Genomic DNA, 27,062 nt, shown 5'->3' on the forward strand with positions numbered 1-27,062 from the left:
TGTCGCCCTGTCTTGGACCCGAGGTGCAGACCTTAGTACGGCGAGACGTAGACGGGTTCTCCTTGGTGACGTCTTCCACATTTCAGTTAAGTATTAAATGGGTTACGCTCAGTTTGGTTGTTCTTTGTTGCTCTGGTTTAATTCGTAGATTATCATTGGTTGCTCTTGTTTAGATAATCTTTGTTTTGGTATTAGTTCATTTTGGTAGGCCTAAGTTCTCTGCGCATTTTGGTTGGAAATTTGTCTTTGTTTGTCATGACTAACAGTAGTAATTGTTTCCTGTCCTGGTTACGTTGCAACGGGGATTCCCGGTTGGAGGATTCGTGTTCGGTTCCTCCGATTGGAACTCCTACATATGAGCTCTATTGTAAACATGGTGTGGGTCCTATTGCGTATAATGAAGTATGGGTCCAGGAAAGATGGTGTCCTTAGTTGGCCACCGCATGGTAGCTTCGAAACCGAAATACTAGACAATCTAGAAATGAAGTTGTTTAAGAGAAAAGCCCGGCCGGCAATGTTTGATTCTTTTCGCGTATGGCGTAAAGAAGCCAAACAGAGAGAAATTAGGAAGACGAAGAAAGAACAGAAAGAGAAAGGGTTGACTTTAATGGAGTCTGCTAGGCAGCTGCATGTCAACGAGACTGCGAAAGCAATGGAGATGGCGAATAGAAAATATAATTTGGCAATTGATAAATGTTACCCTGTATTGCCATCTTGTCCTACTAAGCCGATAGAGGATCATGAAAAGGATCCTCTGTTGTCTTACCTGTTGAATTCACCTCCACCGTATGCACAGGGTATTACAGTACCACAGTTACTACCTGTTGTACAGCCAGCTGCTGGTCAGCCTGGAGTAGTTGCTCCACTTCCCTTGATTCCAGCTCCTGTCCTTCCCGTGGTTAATGTTCCTTCGGCACCCCCTCTTCCTGGGTCGCCTGTTCCGCCTTTGCCTGTCGTTTCGCAAACTGCTTTACCTGCTACTCCCACCCTTACCATTTCATCTGCTCCAGCTTCCCTGTTCCCGAACTCTGTAAACATTCTGACTCCGCTTTCCGTTCGTCGGAAAATAACCGACTCTGTAACTAATATCTTAACTCCTCTCTACAGGTCTTTAATTGGGACCCCCGTTTCTGACTCTATACAGAGACGTAGCCAGCTTCCTGGTCCTCAGGAACGAGAAATGTTAGATTCGACAGCTCTTAGGTGGATGTCGAAAGCTGTGAAGTATGATGCACAAAGAGTGTTAGATACCTTTATGCAATGGAATGAACCAACTCAACGTTATGTTTTTGACGTGATGTGTTCTCTTGTGCGTGAAGAATGGGAAGATGATGACTTAGATTCCGTCCCCTCTGATCTGATAAATGTTCAGCAGAAATTTGCCGCAGGAATGGTGATAGGTTCAGAGGTAAGGGGAGCGATAGAACTGATTTTAGCTTATAGGGATGATTCCCCTCTTCAAACGCCAAGGGACCCTGATGGTTCACCGATTACTAGGAAAAGACGAGGTCAATATCCGATGAGGGAAGTTCCACCGATATGGCGTGATGCAGTTCAAGCTGATGCGGCTACTGGTATTGCAGCTGCTCCGGCACAATTCCAGAGAGTGTGGATACACATCCCTTGGAAGCGGGCCGAAGTATTAGCAGTAAAACAGGCGTTGCCGGACCCGCGTAAAAATCCTGCTGGTTATTACAAAGAGTTAACGCAGACAGTTCAAGCGTGCGTCATGAATTTGGCAGACATTGAAATGCTATTTGGTAATGTAGTGCCACAGCCTATATGGGCCAAGATTCGGCAAGAGAACCACCCAGTCGCCTTAGGAGGTGATTGGCCAGCTATTGTAGCAGCAGATGGGCTACAAGTTGGCGGTGCTAAACCTGAACCTCTGATTGCTGCCTTACCTGGCAGAATAATGAATCTGATGAAAACGCTGATGCCAGCGTTACGAGTTAATTGGGATAAACTATCGGCATGCAAGCAAAAGAAGGACGAAAGCGTCTCTGACTTTTTCACTAGATTTGAAGAGACCTTCGTAGACCACAGTGGGCAAGATATGAGTACTGAGGGAGGCCAGAGGTTGTTTGTCGACAAGTTCGTGTTTAATTTACTACCTGAGCTTAGTAACAAGTTAAAGGATTCTGAAAGTGCATGGGCAGTGTCGCCGACAGCACAGATACTTGCAACTGCTCAGTATTACGAGAATAGAGAGAAAGAAGAGAAGGAAAAGTCAGAAAAGAAAACGAAAGATTTAAAGACTAAAGTTCTTTTGCAACAGGCATACCCGCCTCGCTCAATTCAGTCAGATTCACAACAGCGACCCCAGTTTCAGCAACAGCCACAATTCCAGCAAGGGACGTCCCAAAGATTAAATTATGGTTTTTCCCGACAACAGTTAGCATGGAATCAGTGTGCCTATTGTAAAAAGGAGGGTCATTATAAGAATGAGTGTCCGGTACTGCACGCACAGACTAGTGGTGTCCCAGCTCAGAGAGGTAATGTTGGGTTTATGCAAGCTCCTAGAGGTAGAGGACGTGGTACAATGACACCACAGGCTGATCGCCCATCAAGTTATTTCGATCAGCGAAATGTACAACCTACGCAACCAGGTAGATCTCCACAGTATCATGTTGAAGATTATTATGATCATAATGAAGAGATTCAGAGAAGCGAGTACTAGGACAGCCACAGGCAAAGAGAGGGAGTAGTATCAGTTCCAGTTGATCAGAGTGGACCTTATGTCGCAGTAGTTACATTAGGCGTGGTCGAACCGTTTCTGTTGGATACTGGTGCGGCAAAAAGTTCAATTATGCATGCGAAACTCCCTGGCGCACCTTTGTCTGGCTTAACGAACACTTCAGTAGGTTTCTCAGGCGCCCCTGTTCACAATCCTGTTTCTAGTCCTTTATCAATATCTGTTGGGCCATGCGAACTAGAAGCACCCCTTATTCTAACAACCGGTTGTAATGAGAATCTGCTTGGTTTAGATCTGTTGAAACGCCTGCATGCGACACTGTACTGTTCTCCTTCGGGAGTACAGCTCACATTAGGCAAAAGAGTCATCTCTCCAATGTATATGTCGGTGGATAAGCTCCCACCGGAGCTGCGTTCTCTCCCTGATACTCTTTGGGCGACTGGTCCTAACGATGTAGGTCTCTTAGAAATTCCCCCTTATGTGGTAAGTCTGAAAGCGAATGTTAAATTCCCACGAATCCCACAATATCGGATTTCGAATGAAGGTGAACGTGCACTCTTGCTGATTGTGAAAGACTTAATACAGAAAGATGTGATAGAGGAAACTAGAGGAAATGTCTGCAATAGTCCTGGTCTGCCGATTTTGAAACGCACTGACCCGTCCAAACCTCCAATCTACAGATTTGTGATTGACCTCAGAGAAGTTAACAAAATAGTGATTCCGCAGTTTCCTGTGGCACCAGATATCACTGCATTATTGACGTTGATTCCTGCCTCAGCTTCATGGTTTACAGTGATCGATTTGAAGAATGCCTTTTTCAGCATTCCGATAGCCGAGGAAAGTAGAGACATTTTTGGTTTCTCCTTAGGAGGTCGCAGTTTCAGATTCAAACGCGCTCCACAAGGTTATTGTGAGAGCCCTTCAATTTACAGCCAAGCATTGAAGAGTCAATTAGATGCTCTTGTACTTCCTCCTGGTGTTGCTCTGATCCAATACGTAGACTATCTTTTACTGGCTGCTGATGACAAGGAAATCTGCAAAATAGCTACAATTTCTTTATTACGTCATTTGTCTGACTTGCATCACAAGGTTTCACCTTCTAAACTGCAATATTGTTGCCAAGAAGTGACCTACTTAGGTCATCTTTTGTCAAAGGAGGGAAGACGGTTGACCCCAGAGAGAATCAAAGCAATTTCGCAGATGACTGTACCAAGCACACAGAGAGAAGTGTGTGCGTTCTTGGGTATTACGTCATACTGCAGGCAATGGATCCCAAATTTTTCTCTCATGGCGAAACCATTGGTAGCCCTGACTGGAAAAGGTGTTCCGAGCCCTTTGCCATGGTCTGAGGAATGTCAACAGAGTTTCTCCGACTTACGTGATGCGCTGTGTTCAGCTCCTGTGTTGGGTACTCCTGACTACAGTAAGCCGTTTACTTTATATGTCCATGAAAGAGAAGGTTGTGCGTTGAGTGTATTAACGCAACAATTTGGTGACAAACAGCGGCCTTGTGCATATTTCTCATCCACATTAGATCCGGTAGCCAGAGCATTGCCAAGTTGTTTGAGAGCTACAGCAGCAGCTGCAGTGTCTATTCGACAGTCTGCTGGACTAGTCATGAACAACATGTTAGTAGTCATGGTTCCACATGCTCTGGATACACATGAATCGAACGAAAACTCAGCACCTCACCAGTGCTAGACTATCAGGCTATGAGCTGACGCTTTTGGCAAGTCACATTCAGATCAAGCGATGCAACATATTGAATCCAGCAACACTGTTGCCGACTACTCAAGTCGAGTGATTCAGAGCCCCATGATTGTTGTTTCAAAACTGAGGAAGAGACAAAAGGTAGGATTGATTTAAAAGATACTCCGTTACTAGATCCAGATGGCACTTTATATGTCGATGGGTCGTGTTTCAAACTACAGAATGGTGATGTGACGGCCGCGTATGCAGTTACGACTTTGAGTACGATTGTTGAGACTGCAAGAGTAAGTCAGAATTCTGCCCAAGCTGCAGAATTAATTGCATTAACAAGAGCGTGTGTTTTAGCTGAGGGAAAGAGAGTGAACGTGTTTACTGATAGCCAATACGCCTTCGGCGTAGCACATAGCTTTGGACGTCTCTGGAAAGAAAGAGGTTTTCTCACGTCCCATGGGACTAAGATCCAACATGGACAGTTAGTCAGCGATCTATTGGAATCCCTGACCCTACCGAATGAAGTTGCGATTGTGAAGTGCAGTGCACATCGAAAGATTACGGATGATGTTGGCCGTGGGAATGCGTTTGCTGATGAGGTCGCTAAAGAAACGGCCAAGAACATGACGAGCCGAATGTACGTTGCAACGTCTGCAAGATGGATTGCTGAGTCAGGGATGTGTGAGAATACGATTGAAAGTGTGAAGGCAATCCAGAATGAAGCAACTGAAAATGAGAAGAATGAATGGAAGGAGAAAACGGGTAAAATGGATTCAAGTGGATGTTGGGTTGATTTGTCTGAGCAGCAGCGTTGGATGTTACCTGACGCGTATGTGCTCGCAGTAGTCACGATGGCGCATGGAGCGGCGCACATCAGTTCGAAAGGGATCTGTAAAATGTTAGCTCCAGTATGGAAGAATGATGGAATTACTAAGTGTGCGGAAAGAGTGGTGAAAAACTGCATGATATGCCTGATGCATAATCCTGGCAAGGGAACCCCAACCCCAACTGGTCATTTTGCTCCCCCTTCTTGTCCCTTTGAAGTGATTCAGTTGGATTTTATCCACATGGACAGGTGTAACAATCTTAAATATGTACTAGTGGTAGTCTGTGCCTTTTCAAGATGGATTGAGGCATATCCATTAAAGGATAACACTGCTATGTCCACTGCCAAAATCCTCCTCAAAGAATACTTCCCCAGGTATGGTATGCCACGGATTGTTTGGTCGGACAATGGAAGTGAGTTTGTAGGGAAAGTTATGAAGAGTGTGTGTGCGGGTCTGGGTATTACCCAGAAATTCCACAGTGCAAATCACCCACAGTCAGCAGGTTTGGTTGAAGGGTACAATGGTACCCTGAAGCTGAAACTTGCTAAAATTCAAGCTTCCACTGGTCTATCTTGGCCAGATGCACTGCCTTTAGCTCTATTGTCCACCAGAGCGACTGTACACTCTCGAGTAAGGCTTAGCCCATATGAGATTGTGTTCGGTCGTCCTGCTAATGTTTGGGGAATCCCTAGGCCAAAGGAATTCAAACAGATCGAATACCCAATGTTGATTGATTATCTTTATGACCTGACTGCTAAACTAAGCCTTATTCATCAACAGGTATTCGAATCCTTGCCTAAACTGCCAGAGAGTCCAGGCCACACGTTGAAACCAAGCGACCAAGTTGTGGTGCGGAATTTTGAGCGAACTCGGAACCTCCAGCCAAGATTCGTGGGTCCGTTCCAGGTGCTCCTAACAACGAGAACTGCTGTACGCCTAGCTGGAAGGAAGAATTGGGTGCACGCTAGCCATACGAAGCGTGTCCCTCTCCCACTCCCCTATGACAATTGGGTTAGACAGGGATTTGGTGTATCCGAGACAGAACCTGTTCCTAGGCACATCCCTTTCAGTGATGCAGAGTACATAACGGACCCACGAACTGAAACACAGAACTTTGACACCTCAGCAGGAACCGCTCTTTTGAATCCTGGACCGAGTGTTGTACAAAGTGAACATTTGTCACCTGTGGAGTCGAACATTTCCGCACCTGTAGACCAGCTATTTCAAGATCAGACAAGACCCGGAAAGTACAGATATAATCTACGTTCTCATGTTATGAACTAATGACATTGCATAATTACCTTTCTGTTTGAAAACTGTTTTTGATCTTATCGCATTCCATTCAGTCAGGAAGTTTGCTCTAAATTTTTATCCTTTTTGTTTTTGTTGCTTCTCTCACCTTGCCGTCTGGGTTACCGTAGGGTCGTAACGTGTGCCTTGTTTTAATTTGCAGGGAACCAGACACAAGGTCGGTTTCTTCTGTTTATTTTGGGAACTCCCAGGGTAAACAGAGGCAAGTTTTTAACAGGTACAAACCATCCGTTGCGAACGGTTGTAGAAGATGGAGCTTCCTGAACTGCGACGGGTTAACGTCATAAATGTGCACAAGACAAAACTATATGACATATTGTATAGCAAATGTTTTCTAATGCAATGTGCTCTGACACTTCTAATTGTTTTAATAACTTCGGTAGGCGGAATTATTTTTGGTATTCAGTTGATCTTTACACCTGTTACATCTACAGTATCTCCCCATGTTCCTGTTTCTCCGACTGTTGTTTCTCTTCATTCTTTCCATCCTTTTCCTGCCCACGAGCAAGCTCGACGCTCTGAGTTTATAAATAACACTTTCATTCAGCTCTTGCACCAACATCAACTAGTGGTTAACACAACAAACTGCTGGGTGTGTGGCTTGATACCACATACCATGGACTAGGGCATCCCTTATCTGGTTCTGCCCTTTAGTTATAATGGATCATTCTGGGCATTTCAGACCATGTTCGCTAATGCCCTAGAGACCTATCCTCCACGACCTCCGCGTTCCACTAGGTATAACTCTGCTAATAAAGCCTTGGTAAAAGGAATCACTGACATGGTTAGAGATGTCAATAACACTCCGTTCATTCCCAAGGATGAATTGCGAGTTTACATGGGTTGGAATGTTACGGAATATGGCATTACTCTGGGTGAGAACAAACGTAAAAGCTCGACTCCGATCTGGGTCGTACCCCACCAAGGTCAGGTCTGTTTGCAAGGAAATGGGAGGAATCCGAAAGCTCGACTAGGGAAGAGTGACTGTATCGAAACATATGTTTTCCCGTCACAGTCTTCCCCTGCATTCTTAGCTGCTAAGGGTACCTATTTTGTTTGCCAAGACAGAGCATACACATGGCTGCCTGCTGACTTCTCAGGCTCATGTTATATCGCTCAACTGTTACCTCCGACATACACTGCTGCACCGGACTATCACAAAACTAGAGTTGTGAGAGGTGTTTTCAGTAAAGAAGATACTGCTGGCCAAGAAGCAGGAGACTTCTTCAAAGGTTTCCTTCCATTCTGGGGGCCTATGGCCAACAGTAGAAACTTACGTCAACTAACACGGGTAGTTGAATCCACTATCACCGAAACTGCGGGTGCCCTTAGTAACCTGACAGCTGAGCTTCAAGCGGATCGCCTCATGATGTTACAGAACCGTATGGTCCTTGATGTGTTACTTGCAGATCGAGGTGGAGTATGTAAGATGATCCAATCGAGTTGCTGTGTTTTTATCCCAGATAATGCGCCAACAGTATACAAGGCCACCTCTAAGTTACACAAAATCTCTGACTCTATTCATGTAGAGGAAGGTGACTGGTCATTAATGGGATGGTTCTGGAGCCTGTTATCTGCGTGGGGATGGAAGGTTCTGATAGTCACTGGTGTTGCGTTGGTATTTTTATTTTCGTGCTGTCTCATTGTTCAGTGTGGTCCTTGTGAGAAGTTGGCCCGATATGTAGTGCTCACTATTCTAGTGATCACTGTGTATCATTCCAAACGACCCTTATTGATGATTGGTTGTAAGTCAACCTTATAGACCAGCTATCCTAGTAGCGTGGATACGAGCAGTCTTAGGCTAAACTCTAGAGGGCGTGTTAAGCCAGCTGTTTTACCACCACATTTACCCCTTGAACACCACGTGAAAGGACACCACACAAGTTGTTATGAAAATAAAGGATATTTATTTATAACAAGACTACCCTGGCTCTTTATGAGTCAGGGAGCTAAGCACACTACAAAACTCTTACGAAAATACTTCAAGTTGCACAATTTACACAAATGCCCGAGGGGCACGAGAAACCATCTACACTACCAGTGAAATGCGAATGGTTAGAGTCTGGAGTTACTGATTCCGGAGTGATCCGATCAGTGGGACTAAACGAAAAAGGAACTGGACACTTGTAGAGCGAACCTGCGATGGAGCACCGAAATGCTCGAGTTACCTAGCCCAGAGGCTGCGGCTGCGGGAGGTTCGGCAAGATGTCGGGAGTCCTCGTTGTAGTCTCAGGAGCCTGAAAGAAGAAGTTGCTGGCAGGCGACCAGTGACGATGTTCAGCGCGATCCAAGCCTGGATCGGGGGTGAAGGAAACCTGAAAGCAGAGGGGACTCAGTTCTCAACCGCTAGCCAGCGATCGTGTGGGCACCAGGAGGGTACCGGCTGAAGTCACCTCGACCAGGTGAGTGGATGACGTCGGACTCGGCTGTTCCTCGGACCAGGAGGCGCGGCGGCGACCAGGATGGAGGGCGAGCTGTCCCACGAAGGTGTCTGCTGTCGATGATGCTGGGCCCAGGAGTGGGGCAGCAGGTCTTGGCAGTGGCGAGCCTACGCGGTGGAGTCAAGATGGCGTCTGGAGTGGACCAGGAGGGTCCGTGGTACTCCTCTGTTGAAGGGGAGCAAGAGCCAGTCTGGAGCAACCAGACTAGTGATGAAACAATCGTGGTGCGTCGTGAAGAGGGCCACAAGCCGGTCGGCAAGTGGTCGGACAACGCGGTGAACAGCAAGGAGCGGAAGGGCCCCCACGCAGATCTCGTGGATGCTGGGGAGGCAGACTTCGGTGCTGGAGCTGCTCAGGGTTAGGGCTTCTCAAACCCTAGGTGCACTCACTCGAGGGTCCCTCGGTGGGCGTGCTAGATAAGCGTCGTGCAGGTTCTGAAGAGGGCCGGTCCCGCAGGTCTCGTCACACCTACGACTCTCAGCTGGGCTGATGATGTAGGTAAAAGGTCAGAAATGGCAGGGAACCCGGGTCTCGTCGAGCTGGGCAGTCTTGATCCGTAGGAGAGACTTACAGCAAACCGCAAGCGCTTAGGTGGTGCCTGCTGGTGCAGGGTGGCTACTCCTTAGCCACAAGGGAGAGTCTTCAGAAATAGTCAAGAGTTCCTTTCTTGGAAAGTAGTTCAAGATTCAGAATTATCCGATTATCCCAATTGGGAAGGGGACTCGCTCCTAGGGGCTGGCCCCTGACTAGGTCCTACCTATGGGTGGGGCCAGGAGGGGGGTGGTTACACCCCTATCCTTTGTCCGGCTTCGCCCCAGCTCAGGGGCAGGGTTGCCCCCGAAACTGGTTTGAGCCGGGCTATGCACAGTGAGCACCGGGGTGCCACTTGCAATCACCTTCCTTTCAGCCCTGCCTACCTGGGATACACAAACCCTGTCTGGGATGGTGCTAACACCGCCCTCGACAGGAAACCCTTTGTCCAAGCTCCCCTCGCTGGAAGGTCTCCCAGCAGCAGGAGGTCAGACTTGTGTCTGGTGGCAGCATCCATTTTGTGATGCTGAGGCTTGAGTCAACTTTTAACCGGGGTTCAAGGTTACTTCCACGTCGTGCCCCTCTAAAAGGGGGGAATGCTAACCCCGTCGCCAGGACTGGCGAGGGGTTCGTATTCCAATTCGTATGACACCTTACTCGACATGTGTCGGTGATGCGATGCCAAAGTTAGCAAATAACCGCAAGGATTATAATGCATTTTAAAGTAGTTGGCCCGCGTCACCATGGAACGGCTATTAGGACTTGGTTCCGCAAGCCGTCGACGGGCTCAGCTCGCGCCAGAGCACCGTCCCACATGATTCCCTGCACTCTGCCTTCAGGATTGATAAGGCCTGCCATCGGAGTGACTGATAGGAATCCATGTGTCCATTTTAGGGTTAGGTGTAGGAATACTACACCTACAGCAACGGGTGATTACACCACTTTGCCCCAGCTGTCATGCAGCCAGTTGTGTCAGATTTGGGCGGCCATCCAGGGGTGGCATAATACATGCTGCAGCCCCTGGTAGGCCCTGGGTACACCGATGCCCTGGATACCTGTGGTATGCTGAGACAGGGACTGACAAGGCGGCCCAGTTCCAATTAGTGGATGCACCTAATGTACATGTGTGTTAATTTCGAGAGAGAACAGCTAGGCTGTGGGTCTGATTGGCAGGCCCACAGCCAGGGAAAGTCATAAACCAATGAAGCAAAAGCAAAAAATCTGGGTGATCATAGGAGTGCAGACCCTACTCTCCTACATGACCCCCCCCCAAACTTTGGGACAATAAGCTAACCTTGACCAGGTGAGTCTTCTTGCTCTAAGTGGAAATACCTGGAGAGCCCATCTGCATTGCCATGATCAGTGCCAGGTCTATGCTCCACTGTGAAGTCCATCCCCTGTAGGGAAATGGACCACCTAAGTAGTTTGGGGTTTTCACCCTTCATTTGATTTAGCCACAAGAGGGGCTTATGGTCGGTCTGAATCTTGAAGTGAGTGCCAAACAAGTATGGCCTCAACTTCTTCAGGGCCCAAACCACAGCAAAGGCCTCCCTCTCAATAGCTGACCAATTATTCTCTCTGGGGGTCAGCCTCCTGCTAATAAAAGCTATGGGCTGGTCATGACCATCAAAATTCAGTTGAGATAGAACAGCTCCCACACCCAGCTCCGAAGCGTCTGTTTGGACAATGAATGGTTTGGAGTAGTCTGGACTCTTTAGGATAGGTGCTGTGCACATGGCCTGCTTTAGGTCATCGAATGCCTTCTGACAGCTTGCTGTCCACTGAACTTTTTTTGGCATCTTTTTACTTGTCAGGTCGTTTAGCGGGGTCACAATGGATCCATAATTTCTGACAAATTTCCGGTAATAACCAGTCAGGCCCAAGAAAGCTCGAACCTGAGTCTGGGTGGTTGGAGGAGCCCAGTCCTGGATGGCCTGTATTTTGCTCTCCAATGGCTGAACCTGGCCTCCACCTACAAGGTGGCCCAGGTATACAACCTGTGTCTGCCCTATCTGGCACTTAGTGGCCTTGATAGTGAGGCCTGCCTTTTGCAGGGCCTCTAACACTTTCCTCAGGTGGGACAGGTGATCCTCCCAGGTGGAGCTAAAGACAGCGATATCGTCCAGATACGCCGCACAGAAGTCGACCAACCCAGTGAGAACTCGATTCACCAGCCTTTGGAAGGTGGCAGGTGCATTTTTCAAACCAAAGGGCATTACCACGAACTGATAATGCCCACCCGGGGTAGAAAATGCTGTTTTGGGCTTGGCCTCCTCAGCTAACCTGATTTGCCAATACCCAGCTGTCAGGTCAAACGTACTTAAGTAGCTGGCCGAAGCCAACCGGTCGATAAGTTCGTCTGCTCTTGGTATCGGGTGGGCGTCAGTCTTAGTGACTGCATTGAGACCTCTGTAGTCCACGCAAAACCTCATCTCTTTCTTACCGCCCTGGGTGTGAGGTTTCAGCACGAGAACTACGGGACTAGCCCAGGGGCTGTCCGAGGGTTCAATGACTCCCAGCTCCAACATTTTCTGCACCTCCGTCTTGATGCAGTCTCTGACATGATCAGGTTGCCGATAGCTTTTACTCTTTACGGGCAGACTGTCCCCAGTGTCGACCTCATGGGTACACCAATTGGTCTGACTGGGCGTCAGAGAGAACATATGTCGAAAGGATTGAAGAACCTGTTTGCAATCCTTTTGTTGATGTCCAAAGAGGCTGCCACAAAAGACAACACCATCTACTGACCCATCGTCAGGGTTCTGAGTGAGCAGGTCCGGGAGAGGGTCACTCTCCTCCTCCTGTCCCTCATCTGTGGCCATGAGCAAGCCCATGCCCTCCCTGTCGACATATGCCTTGAGCCTGTTTACATGGAGCACCCTGTGGGGGCTCCGGGGAGTTCCCAGGTCTACCAAGTAGGTGACCTCTCCCTTTTGCTCAATGATCGTGTGGGGCCCAGACCATTTGTCTTTGAGTGCTGCTGGGGCCACTGGCTCCAGCACCCACACCTTCTGTCCAGGCTGGTACACAGTCAGGACAGCCTTTTGGTCGTGCCAAGCTTTTTGTAGTTCTTGGCTCGCCTCAAGGTTTTTAGATGCCTTTTCCATGTACTCGGCCATCCGCGAGCGGAGACCGAGCACATAGTCCACAATGTTTGATGCCGGCTTTCTGAGAGGTCTCTCCCATCCTTCCTTTACCAAACAAAGGGGTCCCCTTACAGGGTGTCCGAACAGAAGCTCAAAAGGGCTGTAGCCAACCCCCTTCTGCGGGACCTCTCTGTAGGCGAACAAGAGGCAGGGTATCAGGACATCCCATCTCCGCCGAAGCTTTTCAGGTAGTCCGTGAATCATCCCTTTTAGGGTCCTGTTGAATCTCTCAACAAGCCCATTGCATTGTGGGTGATAGGGTGTGGTGAACTTGTAGTTGACACCACACTCCTTCCACATTGCAGTCAGATATCCCGACATAAAGTTTGCACCTCTGTCTGAGACGACCTCCTTAGGGAAGCCCACTCTGGAGAACACTCCAAGTAGGGTCCGTGCCACCACAGGTGCTGTAGTGGTCCTAAGGGGAATAGCTTCAGGATACCTGGTGGCGTGGTCCACCACCACCAGTATAAACTTGTGCCCTGATGCTGTCTGGGGTTCCATTGGTCCGACAATGTCGATCCCCACTCGTTCAAAGGGTACCCCCACCACCGGTAGTGGTATGAGGGGGGCCTTTGTCGTGCCACCTGACTTACCACTGGCTTGGCAAGTGACACAGGAGCGGCAAAACTCCTTCGTATCTTCGGACATGTGGGGCCAGTGAAAGTGTGGAACAATTCTGTCCCAAGTCTTGTTCTGGCCTAAGTGACCTGCAAGGGGAATCTCGTGGGCCAAGGTAAGAAGGAAACCTCTCAGAGACAAGGGGATGACCAGCCTCCTGGTCGCGCCAGGTTTGGGGTCTCTTGCCTCGGAGTACAGGAGTCCATCGTCCCAGTACACTTTGTGGGTACCTGTGGCGTTCCCTGCAGCCTCAGCAGCAGCCTGCTGTCTGAGGGGTTCAAGCGAGGGGCAATCTAACTGTGCCTTCCCCAGGTCTTCCCTGGAGGGTCCCCCTGAGCCCAGAAACTCAACCTGACCAGGTTCAAGCTCTTTCGGCTCAGTTTCCCTCAGTTCTTTAAGGTCAGCCCCCTCAGAGACTTGATCCACGACCTGGGGCAAGGGGGAAGGCGAAGCCTTACCCTTACTGCTCCTCTTCTTGGAAGGTGTCTGGTCCGTTCTTCCAGGATCCAGCACCTGTTCAGTGGGGCATCTTTTGGCCTGTGACCTGGTCACAGCAAGGACATGTGCTGGCAAGCCTAACATTTCCATGTGAGTCCTCTGCTCCACTTCTGACCATTGTGACGTTTCCAAATCATTGCCCAACAGACATTCTACGGGGAGGTCTGAACTAACCACAACCTTTTTCGGGCCACTTACCCCTCCCCAGGAGAAATCAACAACTGCCATACTGTGATTGGTAGTGACGTTGCTGGCATTGGTCACTAGGTAATTGGTACCTAGCATGATCTGTCCAGGGTCCACAAAGTTAGGCGTCACCATGGTGACACTGGCACAAGTGTCCCTGTAGGCCTGAGCCACTTTTCCATTGATCAAAGGTGTCTGTCTGTATTTGCCCAAAGTATTGGGACTGGCATCAGGGGACATATCCATATCCCCTGTACAGACAAGGACGGCCTGAGTGAGCGTGCTGACTAAGTCGTCACTCCCCTCGGTTCCCAAGGTTAACCCAACTAATGCCTTGGGAGGCGCACTACCACTGCTGACTGTACTAGGGGGTGCAGGTGCCTTAGGGGCTGCAGTGGCAGGAGTTTGCCCTCCTTTCTTGGTGCACTCACTAAACCAGTGAGTCTTACTTTTACAGTATTGGCACCACCTTTTTGACTGGCCTTCTTGAGTCTTCTTCTTCTGTGAAGCCTGACCCCCACTCTCTTTGGTTTGTTGGGGACCTGTCGAAGTCTTCTGGTCATTTTGTTCATTCTTGTTACTACCCTTTTGGTCTGCTTTCTTCTGACCACCCTGGTTCTGGTTCTGGTTCTGCTTGACCCTTGTTCTGACCCATCTGTCTGCCTTCTTTCCCAATTCTTGGGGAGAGGTCAGATCCGAGTCGACAAGGTGCTGATGCAACAATTGGTTCTGACAGTTGTTTAAAATCTGTTCTCGCATGATAAGATTGTACAATCCTGTGTAATCAGTAACCTTGCTACCCAGCAACCTGCCTTCCAAAGCCTTAGTGGCACAATCGACAAAGTCAGTCCAATCCTGAGACTGAATTTTCTGGGTGTCCCTGAACAGCAACCTGTACTGTTCCGTGGTTAAGCCAAACCCATCAATCAGTGTGGTCTTCAGGACTTGGTAGTTGTTTGCATCCTCAGCTCTAGTAGTGAGGAGCTTGTCTCGCCCTTTACCTTCAAAGGAGAGCCACAGTATAGCTGCCCACTGACTTGGGGGGACGCACTGGACAGTGCAGGCCCTCTCCAAAGCAGTTATCCACTTGTGGATGTCGTCCCCTTGTTTAAATGGGGGCACTATTTTACTCAGGTGTCTAGTGTCTATACCCCTGTCTTTCTCTCTATTGAGAATGCTGCCACCAGTGGGATCTAACCCACTTAATTTCTGCTCTCGGGCCAGGGCAAGTCTTTTTTTGGCGAGGGCAAGTTCTTCCCGCTCGATCCTCAGATTGACTTCCCTCATCTTCGCTTCATGCTCCCTTCTCTGAGGGGACGTCATTCCTCTCTGAGAAGATGACTGAGAGACATGTGTACGAACAGATCTGTTAGAGCCTCTGGAGAGAGACCTAGCTCGTCCGTTCCCAAGGTTAGGCCTGCTTGAGCGTGGGCCCGGGGCTCCCCCAGTTCCATTCTCATGCCTGCTTAAGTTGGTCCTTGTAAGCCTGCTGACTACCACTGGACCTTTGTCTGCCTCGTCTTCTGTTAACTCCTCCTCGTCCTCCTCCTCTGTGTGGAGGTCGAGGTCTGGGTCACCGAGGGTTCCCTCTAAGGGAGGCATGTTCCCATCAGCACTGGGGGGACCTGTGTTAGAGGACCTCCTAGCATCGTACGCCTCTAAGAGACCTATCAGAATTGCGATGGTAGGGTTAGAACCCTGGTTTAGCTTCCTGGAGGCACACAGTTGTCTCATCTCCTTGAAGCTAAGAGCTGCATATCGTGACACGACCTGTGGAGGGTCACTGACCCCAAAGGGAGTCTCCGCAGACTCTCCGTGGACCGACATGCTTTTCTAGTGAGGTGTAAGTGATGCACCTACCTACACTATGTGTTTACCTACTGATCCCTTGCTAAGAGTTGCAGTCAGGGTGTGCTAAGCCCTGTTACACTACAACAGCCGGTTCAGTAGAACTCGGAGTATTCTAAGTTAAGTTATATGTACCTGGGTACTTATGTGATCTTTCACTTCGATATTCTTAGGATACGTGTGTGGTAAAACAACAGCAAGCTCAAATCCCACCGCTGCCACCAATGTGAGAAGTTGGCCCGATATGTAGTGCTCACTATTCTAGTGATCACTGTGTATCATTCCAAACGACCCTTATTGATGATTGGTTGTAAGTCAACCTTATAGACCAGCTATCCTAGTAGCGTGGATACGAGCAGTCTTAGGCTAAACTCTAGAGGGCGTGTTAGGCCAGCTGTTTACCATCACATTTACCCCTTGAACACCACGTGAAAGGACACCACACAAGTTGTTATGAAAATAAAGGATATTTATTTATAACAAGACTACCCTGGCTCTTTATGAGTCAGGGAGCTAAGCACACTACAAAACTCTTACGAAAATACTTCAAGTTGCACAATTTACACAAATGCCCGAGGGGCACGAGAAACCATCTACACTACCAGTGAAATGCGAATGGTTAGAGTCTGGAGTTACTGATTCCGGAGTGATCCGATCAGTGGGACTAAACGAAAAAGGAACTGGACACTTGTAGAGCGAACCTGCGATGGAGCACCGAAATGCTCGAGTTACCTAGCCCAGAGGCTGCGGCTGCGGGAGGTTCGGCAAGATGTCGGGAGTCCTCGTTGTAGTCTCAGGAGCCTGAAAGAAGAAGTTGCTGGCAGGCGACCAGTGACGATGTTCAGCGCGATCCAAGCCTGGATCGGGGGTGAAGGAAACCTGAAAGCAGAGGGGACTCAGTTCTCAACCGCTAGCCAGCGATCGTGTGGGCACCAGGAGGGTACCGGCTGAAGTCACCTCGACCAGGTGAGTGGATGACGTCGGACTCGGCTGTTCCTCGGACCAGGAGGCGCGGCGGCGACCAGGATGGAGGGCGAGCTGTCCCACGAAGGTGTCTGCTGTCGATGATGCTGGGCCCAGGAGTGGGGCAGCAGGTCTTGGCAGTGGCGAGCCTACGCGGTGGAGTCAAGATGGCGTCTGGAGTGGACCAGGAGGGTCCGTGGTACTCCTCTGTTGAAGGGGAGCAAGAGCCAGTCTGGAGCAACCAGACTAGTGATGAAACAATCGTGGTGCGTCGTGAAGAGGGCCACAAGCCGGTCGGCAAGTGGTCGGACAACGCGGTGAACAGCAAGGAGCGGAAGGGCCCCCACGCAGATCTCGTGGATGCTGGGGAGGCAGACTTCGGTGCTGGAGCTGCTCAGGGTTAGGGCTTCTCAAACCCTAGGTGCACTCACTCGAGGGTCCCTCGGTGGGCGTGCTAGATAAGCGTTGTGCAGGTTCTGAAGAGGGCCGGTCCCGCAGGTCTCGTCACACCTACGACTCTCAGCTGGGCTGATGATGTAGGTAAAAGGTCAGAAATGGCAGGGAACCCGGGTCTCGTCGAGCTGGGCAGTCTTGATCCGTAGGAGAGACTTACAGCAAACCGCAAGCGCTTAGGTGGTGCCTGCTGGTGCAGGGTGGCTACTCCTTAGCCACAAGGGAGAGTCTTCAGAAATAGTCAAGAGTTCCTTTCTTGGAAAGTAGTTCAAGATTCAGAATTATCCGATTATCCCAATTGGGAAGGGGACTCGCTCCTAGGGGCTGGCCCGTGACTAGGTCGAGCCGGGCTATGCACAGTGAGCACCGGGGTGCCACTTGCAATCACCTTCCTTTCAGCCCTGCCTACCTGGGATACACAAACCCTGTCTGGGATGGTGCTAACACCGCCCTCGACAGGAAACCCTTTGTCCAAGCTCCCCTCGCTGGAAGGTCTCCAAGCAGCAGGAGGTCAGACTTGTGTCTGGTGGCAGCACCCATTTTGTGATGCTGAGGCTTGAGTCAACTTTTAACCGGGGTTCAAGGTTACTTCCATGTCGTGCCCCTCTAAAAGGGGGGAATGCTAGCCCCGTCGCCAGGACTGGCGAGGGGTTCGTATTCCAATTCGTATGACACCTTACTCGACATGTGTAGGTGATGCGATGCCAAAGTTAGCAAATAACCGCAAGGATTATAATGCATTTTAAAGTAGTTGGCCCGCGTCACCATGGAACGGCTATTAGGACTTGGTTCCGCAAGCCGTCGACGGGCTCAGCTCGCGCCAGAGCACCGTCCCACATGATTCCCTGCACTCTGCCTTCAGGATTGATAAGGCCTGCCATAGGAGTGACTGATAGGAATCCATGTGTCCATTTTAGGGTTAGGTGTAGGAATACTACACCTACAGCAACGGGTGATTACACCACTTTGCCCCAGCTGTCGTGCAGCCAGTTGTGTCAGATTTGGGCGGCCATCCAGGGGTGGCATAATACATGCTGCAGCCCCTGGTAGGCCCTGGGTACACCGATGCCCTGGATACCTGTGGTATGCTGAGACAGGGACTGACAAGGCGGCCCAGTTCCAATTAGTGGATGCACCTAATGTACATGTGTGTTAATTTCGAGAGAGAACAGCTAGGCTGTGGGTCTGATTGGCAGGCCCACAGCCAGGGAAAGTCGTAAACCAATGAAGCAAAAGCAAAAAATCTGGGTGATCATAGGATTGCAGACCCTACTCTCCTACAGTCCTGCCTTATGTAGTCTCTGCTTTTCAACATGCGTAAGAAAACCACCTGTTTTTAGAGATACGCCACGGGATAGAGTAATGCTTCAACAACATATCAGTGACCTGACGAACATAGAAATGGACTCTGACATAGAGTAAGTTATTGCCTATGTAAGGGCAAAAGGACGGTCTGAGGTTCTGTAGCGATCCGAACCCGTGAATTCGGTATCGATCGTAGTACTGACACGATTTCGGTACCAATGAACCGCAAATGATCCATTATGTGCATGACAGTGTTTTCGCTACGCAACTAGCATGAATTCACTGAGAAATAGGGCATTCTGTTGTAAAGTCATGGCATCCATTTTAGTTACGGCATCCATTTTGTTTCTTGCCCTCACATAGTCAATGAACGGGCGATGACCCCGGCTGAGTCACCTTGTTAAGGACACGTAAGCTCGAGCCCCGAGAAAGGCTGACACTGCATGACTAGGCAGAATCAAGCTGCCTCCCTTGCCTGAGGCCAGTCCTACTATACCGGTTCTCGTGTCCGTTGTCCTGACTGAAAGGCCGAAGACGGTAACCATGCCCGTTTATGATCCATAAACACCTCTTATCCTACTTTTCAATCCTTTGCACCTGGCTATGCTCCTCTCCTTCTGGGCTTTTACAATGGGGAGGTTGCGATTTTTATGATGGGGAGGATCGGGCAAAGAATGGAAAACTGACAAGGGGACCTGATCGAATACCGAAAACCTACGACTAATTATTGTTTGATGTCTATTTACTGTTTGTTTGGGATACCGGATTGGGCATGAGAAATATTCGTGTAATGTTGCCCAAAGACATTTTTCGTGTATTTAAGGAACAACCCACTTAATGCAATTTGAACAGTCTCGTAGATTCTGCCTCTGTGTGGTTCCTATGACTTCTGTGTCCCTGCAGTAAATAAATCTTGGTCTCTGACGCCACCATCGAGAAACCCGCGTCTCTGTTTATTTGTGCACCGAGACAGGAAGGAACTCAGGGGTCTTCGGGTGTTGTTTCCCTGACACCTCTGGACTCTTAAAAGTCCAGAACCTCATCACCGCCCACTACAATACAACGATGATTGATGTCCTTGACCAAGTAGCACAGCTCAAACAAAAACAATCTAGAAAAATATAATCGAAATTCTAGTTCAACTCCGATCTAAACAATGAGAGGAGACAACTTAGACAAGCAGAAAGGATTTGGAGGGAGTTCCCCTCTACAGTGCACCTCTCACTCCTAAGATCTGCAAGACTTTCATATAAGAAACACATCTTTAGAGAAAAAGCCACCTTCTTTCGCAACCAACTTGACCGTGCTAAGGACAGACCTAGGGAGCTCTTCAGCATCATCAAACGACAAACTACCCTTACCACCCCTCACAAAATAACAGCCTCCAATGAACACTGTGAAGAAATTGCCAACTTCTTCATTGATAAAGTAGCAATAATTGAGCAATCCATCATCCAAGTGGGAAATCCATCTTCCATTCCAACCCACCCCACTGCCTCACTTTCCTCCATGATTGCCCCCACTCCAAATTTAACCAATGACCGATTGGTCCCAAGAAAAACTAATGTTGACCATGATCTTCCTCAACCGAAAAAGGATGCTAATTGGTCTGACTTCAAACCCATGACAGAAAGTGAAGTCTTCAATTCAATTGCAAACTTGAAGCCCACATCCCACACCTATGAACCCCTCACATCCACATTCGTACAAAACCTCAACCATATCATCGCCCCATTTTGGACAAAAATCATCAACACATCTCTCTCCATGTAACGACCACCCTCCAACTAGGCCAAATCACTCCCATACTCTAAAAACGAGGGGCTGACCCTAATGACCTCCCTAACCTCCCCTTTCTAGCCAAACCAACGGAGAAATGCGTTCTTCTACAACTTAACCAACTTATAGAGGAATTCCACCTCCTGGACACCTTCCAGTAAGGATTCAGGAAAGGCTGTAGCACAGAAACTGCTTTGCTCTATATCTCATATAATATTCGAAGATCCCTGGATGAAGGGGACGCATGCCTCTTAATCCTACTTGACTTATCGGCAGCGTTTGATCCCGTAAATCACCCAGCATTAATTGAGATACTCAAGAACAGAAGTGGAATCAATGGAGCAATCCGTAGTTGGTTCTCATCGTACCTTCACCATCGCTCACAACAAATAAAAATCAATAACTGTTTCTCAAAACCAACACTAGTGCCTCAGGGTGTACCCCAAGGCTTTATTCGCTCTCCATCCCTTTTCAATCTCTTCATTGAGCCCCTTACTGTTATCATGAACCAAGCAGGGGTCAAATATCACATACATGCCGATGACACTGAATGATATCATACATCTGAACAAAACACTAATCAAGATAGAAACTTGGCTTAGCAACAACCACTTAAACCACTTAAAGTTGAACCCCAACAAAACTGAACTACTAATTTTCTCCTAAAAAAACAACCCTCTACCTATACAAGATTGGCTCATGAACCTGGATGCCCTAAACTGTTCTCTTACACTTTCCAACTCCGTAATCTCCTTGGGCATCACTCTGGACAAAAACTTGTCTTTGAAGGACCTCATCAACAACTCTGCCAAAGTAGCGCTGTACACTCTTAAACACCTCAAGAAAATCAAACCATTTATTCCGCCCGATGATTTTAAGTCGGTAGTGCGGTCTCTAGTCGTCTCAAAATTGTATTATCGCAATACCATCCTCACAGGAATTCCAAAATCCCACCTTTCCACCTTACAAGTGTTCTCAACACAGCTGTACGGCTACTAACAGGTGTTTAACGATTTGAGCACATCTCACCAGCCCTCAAGAAGCTCAATTGGCTTCCCATCGAAGGACAATGTATCTACAAAACTGCTTACATTACACATAAAGTCCTGCACACTCACAACCCAATCTACCTTGGTTCCAAACTTTCCAAAGCAGGAAGAGCCAGGGCTCTGAGAAGCTCCTACTCACTTCTTCTCATTCCTCCCAAACTGAAAAATAAATCTTCGCAGACTCCCTCTTTCTCTGCCAATGCTCCTAGGATCTGGAACTCACTCCTTAGAGATCTCCGCTGCAACCTATCCTTTCCTGCTTCAAACGGGACCTTAAATGCCTACTGCTAAACAAATTCTTTAATTTCCAAACAATCTGAGGTATGTACCCAAAGATCACTCCCAATCCTTCCAGACTCTTAAAGGAGGTCATTTGATTGTTAAATCTACTTTTATGTCATGTGCTGTGCTAATTTTCCTCATTTTGTATCTACCTTGACTACACAGAGCTTTTCTTATATATATGTTTTTACTTCAATTGAACGATCTTCATCATATGCAAAGCACTCTGATACCTTTGGGTCTAGCTAGCACTATATAAAACCTTTAAATAAATAAATTGAATAAATACCAACTTTTCTTTGAAATAAACTTGGATAAAAATGGATCCCAAAATGGAACCTTCTCCGAGTCTGAATTTAGAAAACTCAAGGAAAAAACAATGGGGCAGGTGCACATTAATGATCTGATAATTAAGAGAATGTGTACTAACAAAACCTTATATGAGTATTACTAGCTTAAAGTCTCACTCTGTCCAGGCCTGAAATACTTTTTTGCTTAAAACGAACATCCTCCTCTTTACCTAAACTGTACCAGGCAGTTCTAGTTCAGGATACTTGAGGAAAGCTTTTGCCCCCCAGAAAGATGCTGTGAGGTTCCGTTGGTAAACACTGATACGAATGGAATCTCAGTGGAGACTGATAGGTCTTGGGGAAATCCGCAGACTTCCATGCCATGACTACTCAGAATTGTATCAACTTGTGAGCTTAGAAGGCCTCTAAATTCCATTAAAGAATGCAACGGCATAGAAACAATATTACTGGTTGCCATCTTCAATCACACCTATATCAGAAAGGGCCTGCTCTTAGCCATATGGTGTCTACTGCATGTCTCTGAACACAGGCTGTGTGACAGTTCACTTTGTGTATTCCCTATAGACAGTCTCACACAAAGGAAGGCTGGGAGTCACTTCATGCATCTTCCTGGGAGGATGGCAGGAAGGAGCTTAACACTTACACTTGAATAGGCTGTGCTCTGATCACACACACAGGGCTGTATACCCCCCTGCAGTGAGTCTGGAACTAGGTCAGGATAAAAGGCTCTGTGTGCACTTCAAAGACCCTTCTGTGAAGTCACACCCACTTCAAAGGCACCACTGGGTATAAGTTCTGGACCTTTGACCCAACCAACTCAGTACACTTCTAGACCTGAAACTACTTTGCCAAGAAGGACTGCTTTGCTAAGGACTGCTGCTGCCTGGACTGCTTCTCTGGAAGACTGCTGCCTTGCTGTGCTCTCTGCTGCCTGCTGTTCCCTCTGACTAGACCTTCATCACCTGTCCTAGAGTGTCTCCAAGAGCTAGCTGCCTAGCCCCCTGTTCTTCAAAGTCTCGGGGACATCAAAGTCTTTAACCCAGCTCCTGTGTATGGTTCACTGGAAGTGAACCCAGGTGCTTGCTCTAGTGGAAACGATGTATCTTCTGCTGCAACGAGCAGACACATCGCCGCTGTTGTGGAAACAGACTGGGCACATCGCACTTGGGGTTCAAACATCGCCACCAAAAGCGCTGCATCGAAACTGTCGCATCGTCGCCTCTGCTGAAGGATGATTGATGCATCCCTTCATTTAAGTGGAGAAACCAGGTGGATCACCAAAAGAATCAACACAGCTCAGAACCGGTGCTTCATCTTCGAAAAACAACATGGTGTCATTGTTGCATGGAGAAACCCAAAGCATTTCCTTGACTGTGGGACTGACACCATGCATCACTCGCCTGCACCCAGCATCTCATTGTTTGCGACCGAGGATTAAGGTGCATTTGCTCAGTGGGCCCAGGTCCTGTATCTGGCCAGCTCTCCATTGTGGTCGGCCTAAACTCTTGACTTTGTCCCGGTCTGGAGTGGCCTATTAACACTGCTATTTGCTTCTAAGCACTATTTTTACCTTTAATCTTTAAATATTCATATCTAGACTTCTGCTTATTGGATTTTTACCAATTTGGTGTTTTATTTATAAAATCATTCTTTATTTTTCTAAACTGGTTACGGTTTGATGTGCTACACAAATACTTTACATATTGCCTCTAAAGTTAAGCCTGCCTGCTCTGTGCCAAGCTACAGGTTAATTTATGGTGCGTATCTGACTTACCCTGACTAAGATTGTGGTTCCTGCTTTGAAAGGGTGCATACCAGAAATCACTCACGCTCAAGCCTTCTCCGGATTTTCCTTACCTTCTTTTTAGTATCGTCTACTTTCTCCTCAGGTGGGGTGGGGAGTTCTTCAGGTTCATGGGACGGGACCGGGGGCAGAAGGCTAGAGAGGCTCTCCTTGATCGGGACGCTGTCAATCATTTTCATGAGGGCCTGCTTCCTCGCCTCGTCCTCCGCCTCCTCCTCCGCCTCCTCCTCCAACCTCCGGAGTTCTCGGTCATCCTTGTCGTCCACCATAAACCCTTCCCACAGGTCACTCTCCTTCTCCAGTTCAGCCTGCAGGTAACAAGAAAAGCCCTCTTGATGTAAAAACAAATATAATGAATGGAGTTCAGAAGCACATATGGATTCCAAGGATGTTAGATTGGCACTCAGGCAGTGCAGTACAGCCACTCAAAGTTGTACGCAGAACTATAATAGACAGGCACATTATGTTCTGAGAGGTGGACAGCTACTCTGATGAAGAAAAACAAAATGCTAACAATAATAATGACTACATTTGGAGGCTGAGTAAAATATGCAGTTTTGGAGGAGCAGCCATTGGGAATGACTGAGAGACACTGCTAACAAGGGTGACAAGTCCATTTTTCATTCGTGTCCATAGAAAATCAGACAGCCTGTGGTTCCTGATTGGATACAAACCTGCAATGTATTTATTCATTCATTTAGCATACATAAAATTTCTATCAGAGAAGTACAAAGGACGCAATTATACTTACAATAAGAAAAATATATATCTTAACAGCAAAATAGGCACTGAGACAGAGATAATTTGAGTCCTATCAATTGCATATTTTGAAGTCTTGGAGGGTATGACTTGCACCAGTGTGTGGTGGCTGTGCATTGTATCTACTAGACCCTCAGCACAGGAACAAAGAGCTTAGAAAAAGTGAGGGCAGCATGTGTGAGGCTAGGACTGATGTTTAGCAAATCTTAGCTTCAGACTGGAGTGCACCAGGTTAGGGCTCTGAACACAGGTGTGGATGGCCCAGCTGTGCTATTGATTCTGGCAGTAATCCAGCAAGCTTGGTTTAGGGATCTGATGAGAAGGGAGTGTACCTAGGTAGACTGTACAAGCTCCTACTGGTGAGTGGTGACTCTTTCCAGTGCCCACATTTTCCTGCGCACAGTTCAGAAGTTGGAGGTCAGTACTGACAGATTAGTGGGTTCCGTGGACTAAAGCAGACATCTCGGCTGTTCCACACTCATGTTGTTCCCCAAACAATGCACAGTTTCCTAACTGTGCATACTCATAAATAGACACATTTCTCCATACTTTTGCTGTGTGCATGAGCTTCATTTCAACAGCAGAGTGCGGTCCCAGCTTAGACATACTTTTTTTTTTTTTTTTTTTAATTTTTTTATTAGAAACCGTTAGCACACAATAAAATACAGACAAGGGCCTACAACCACCAGGGCCGGCCGCTATAGAGCCCGAGGGCCCGCAGTACAACGCCACACATTCAAATGAACCAGAGGCAAAGCGCCCGGCAGTTCGTGAGCACATATAACAGGCCGTGGCCATAGGCCAGGAGCAATCGAAAACAACAGTTTCATTTTCTATTAAGTATAAAACACACTCAAGGCAATGAGAGTCCAAAATAGCAGCGTGCTCTTCCCAGGATAGGGAACAACATACAGTTTCCAAAGCAGTTCTTGTCCGGAAGTGGCAGAGGGGGGCAACGGGAAAACAAAGCATGGAACACACCTCACACCCTCCCGCAGAATGCGCGGCTAGGGGGTCAAAGCATATCGACCTCTAATGACAGAGGCGGGGTGCAGATACGTCCACGATATAAATTCCAAGGACCCCATACCCTAGTCCATTTCCCTGGCTTGCCTCTCGCCACATACACCGTCTTTTCCCTAAACATACACCAATCCATATTCTCCTTCCATACCTCGATCGTGGGCGGCCTCGGGGAGCCCCATAACTGTGCAATGTTACGCTTAGCCACCATGTACCCCAAGGTCACCCACTGCGTCTGTGCCGCATTACAATCATTCGGTTCCCAGACATTCAACAAACACCTCCTAGCCTCTGGCAACAGGGCAACGCGCGTGACCTCCTCCATTACGGTGTGGATACCGTTCCAAAATCGCACAACCTCCGAACATTCCCACAAGATATGAAGAAAGGTGCCCGGCAGGCCACATCCACGCTTACACAGTCCATCCATCGAATAACCCATACGCAGTAAACCGGGCCCCGTGACATACATTCTATGAAGGATCTTCAGCTGTACAAACCGTAAGCGGGCCGGGATCGCCACCTCTTTCGGGGAGGCCACCGCCGATACCCAGTCCTCATCGTCCAGTTCCAAGCCATCGCCCGTCCATGCCTCCCGCAGACGGAGCAGCAAGTCCGCGCAATCATTAATGAGTTTCTTATAAATCAGAGAAATAGTGCTGTCGGGCACGTAGCCATCCAACACTCTATGCTCCAGTGGGGAATACTCGGGGATAGCAGCAGCGTCCGGAAAAACCGAACACAGCGCATGGTAGACTTGAGCATACCGGAAGTACTCTCTATCGTTTAATTTATATTCACTTTTGAGCATTTCAAACGTTTTGAAAGATCCCTTCGCCCAAAGATCACCCACCTTACATATACCAATCATATCCCATTTCTCAAAGCCTTTCGATCTCCACAAACAGCCCAACCGCCCAGAGGCATACAACGGCGTCGCCCGAGTCAAGCGATCCCTCCACCCCATCGCAGCATTCGCCGCGTGCCACACATGTACCGCCACCTGCGTGGGTCCTGTCAACCGCGTGTCCGGGGTCACCGAGTACAGCGCCCTATTATAGTCCCCACCCGGGAGCAGAAATTTATCCATCTCGAAGGCCGGGTTTAAGGCAGGACCGTATATCCCGTGGTTCACCGCCGCCAACTGAGACGCCCAATAGTATTGTTTAATATCGGGGAGGGCGACCCCCCCCATCGTACCAAGGGAGCGTCAACTTGGCGAGAGCAATCCGCGGCCGCCCGTCCCAAAACAGTTGGCGCTGAAGACCCTCCACCTCCCGGAAATAACGGGCCGGCACGACATCTAGAGTATTTTGCAAAGTGTACAAAAAGCGAGGTAGCGACATCATTTTAAACAATGCCGCCCGTCCGAGCGGCGAAAGCGGAAGTCGTCGCCACCTCGCGACGTCGGCCTTCAATCGCTGGAGGGGAGGGAGAAGGTTTCGCTCATAGCGAACCGCGGGATCCAGTGAGATAAAGATTCCCAAATATTTGAACCCCAGGGTAGCAATCTGAACAGGGCAATCCCG

General features: G+C 48.4%; 1 protein-coding gene across 1 annotated transcript in view; it reads right to left on the reverse strand.

Annotated features, from left to right (window-relative positions):
* The window catches only part of WDR97 (WD repeat domain 97), a 619,749-nt gene that overhangs the window by 306,762 nt on the left and 285,925 nt on the right, over positions 1-27,062 (reverse strand). The window contains exon 17 of the mRNA XM_085604522.1: positions 23,805-24,059. Within this exon, the coding sequence (XP_085460648.1) occupies positions 23,805-24,059 (255 nt within the window). The remainder of the gene's footprint in view (positions 1-23,804; positions 24,060-27,062) is intronic.

The sequence above is a fragment of the Triturus cristatus genome, chromosome 5_1 (genome assembly GCF_964204655.1).
Source record: "Triturus cristatus chromosome 5_1, aTriCri1.1, whole genome shotgun sequence".
Classification (NCBI taxonomy): Eukaryota; Metazoa; Chordata; class Amphibia; order Caudata; family Salamandridae; genus Triturus; species Triturus cristatus.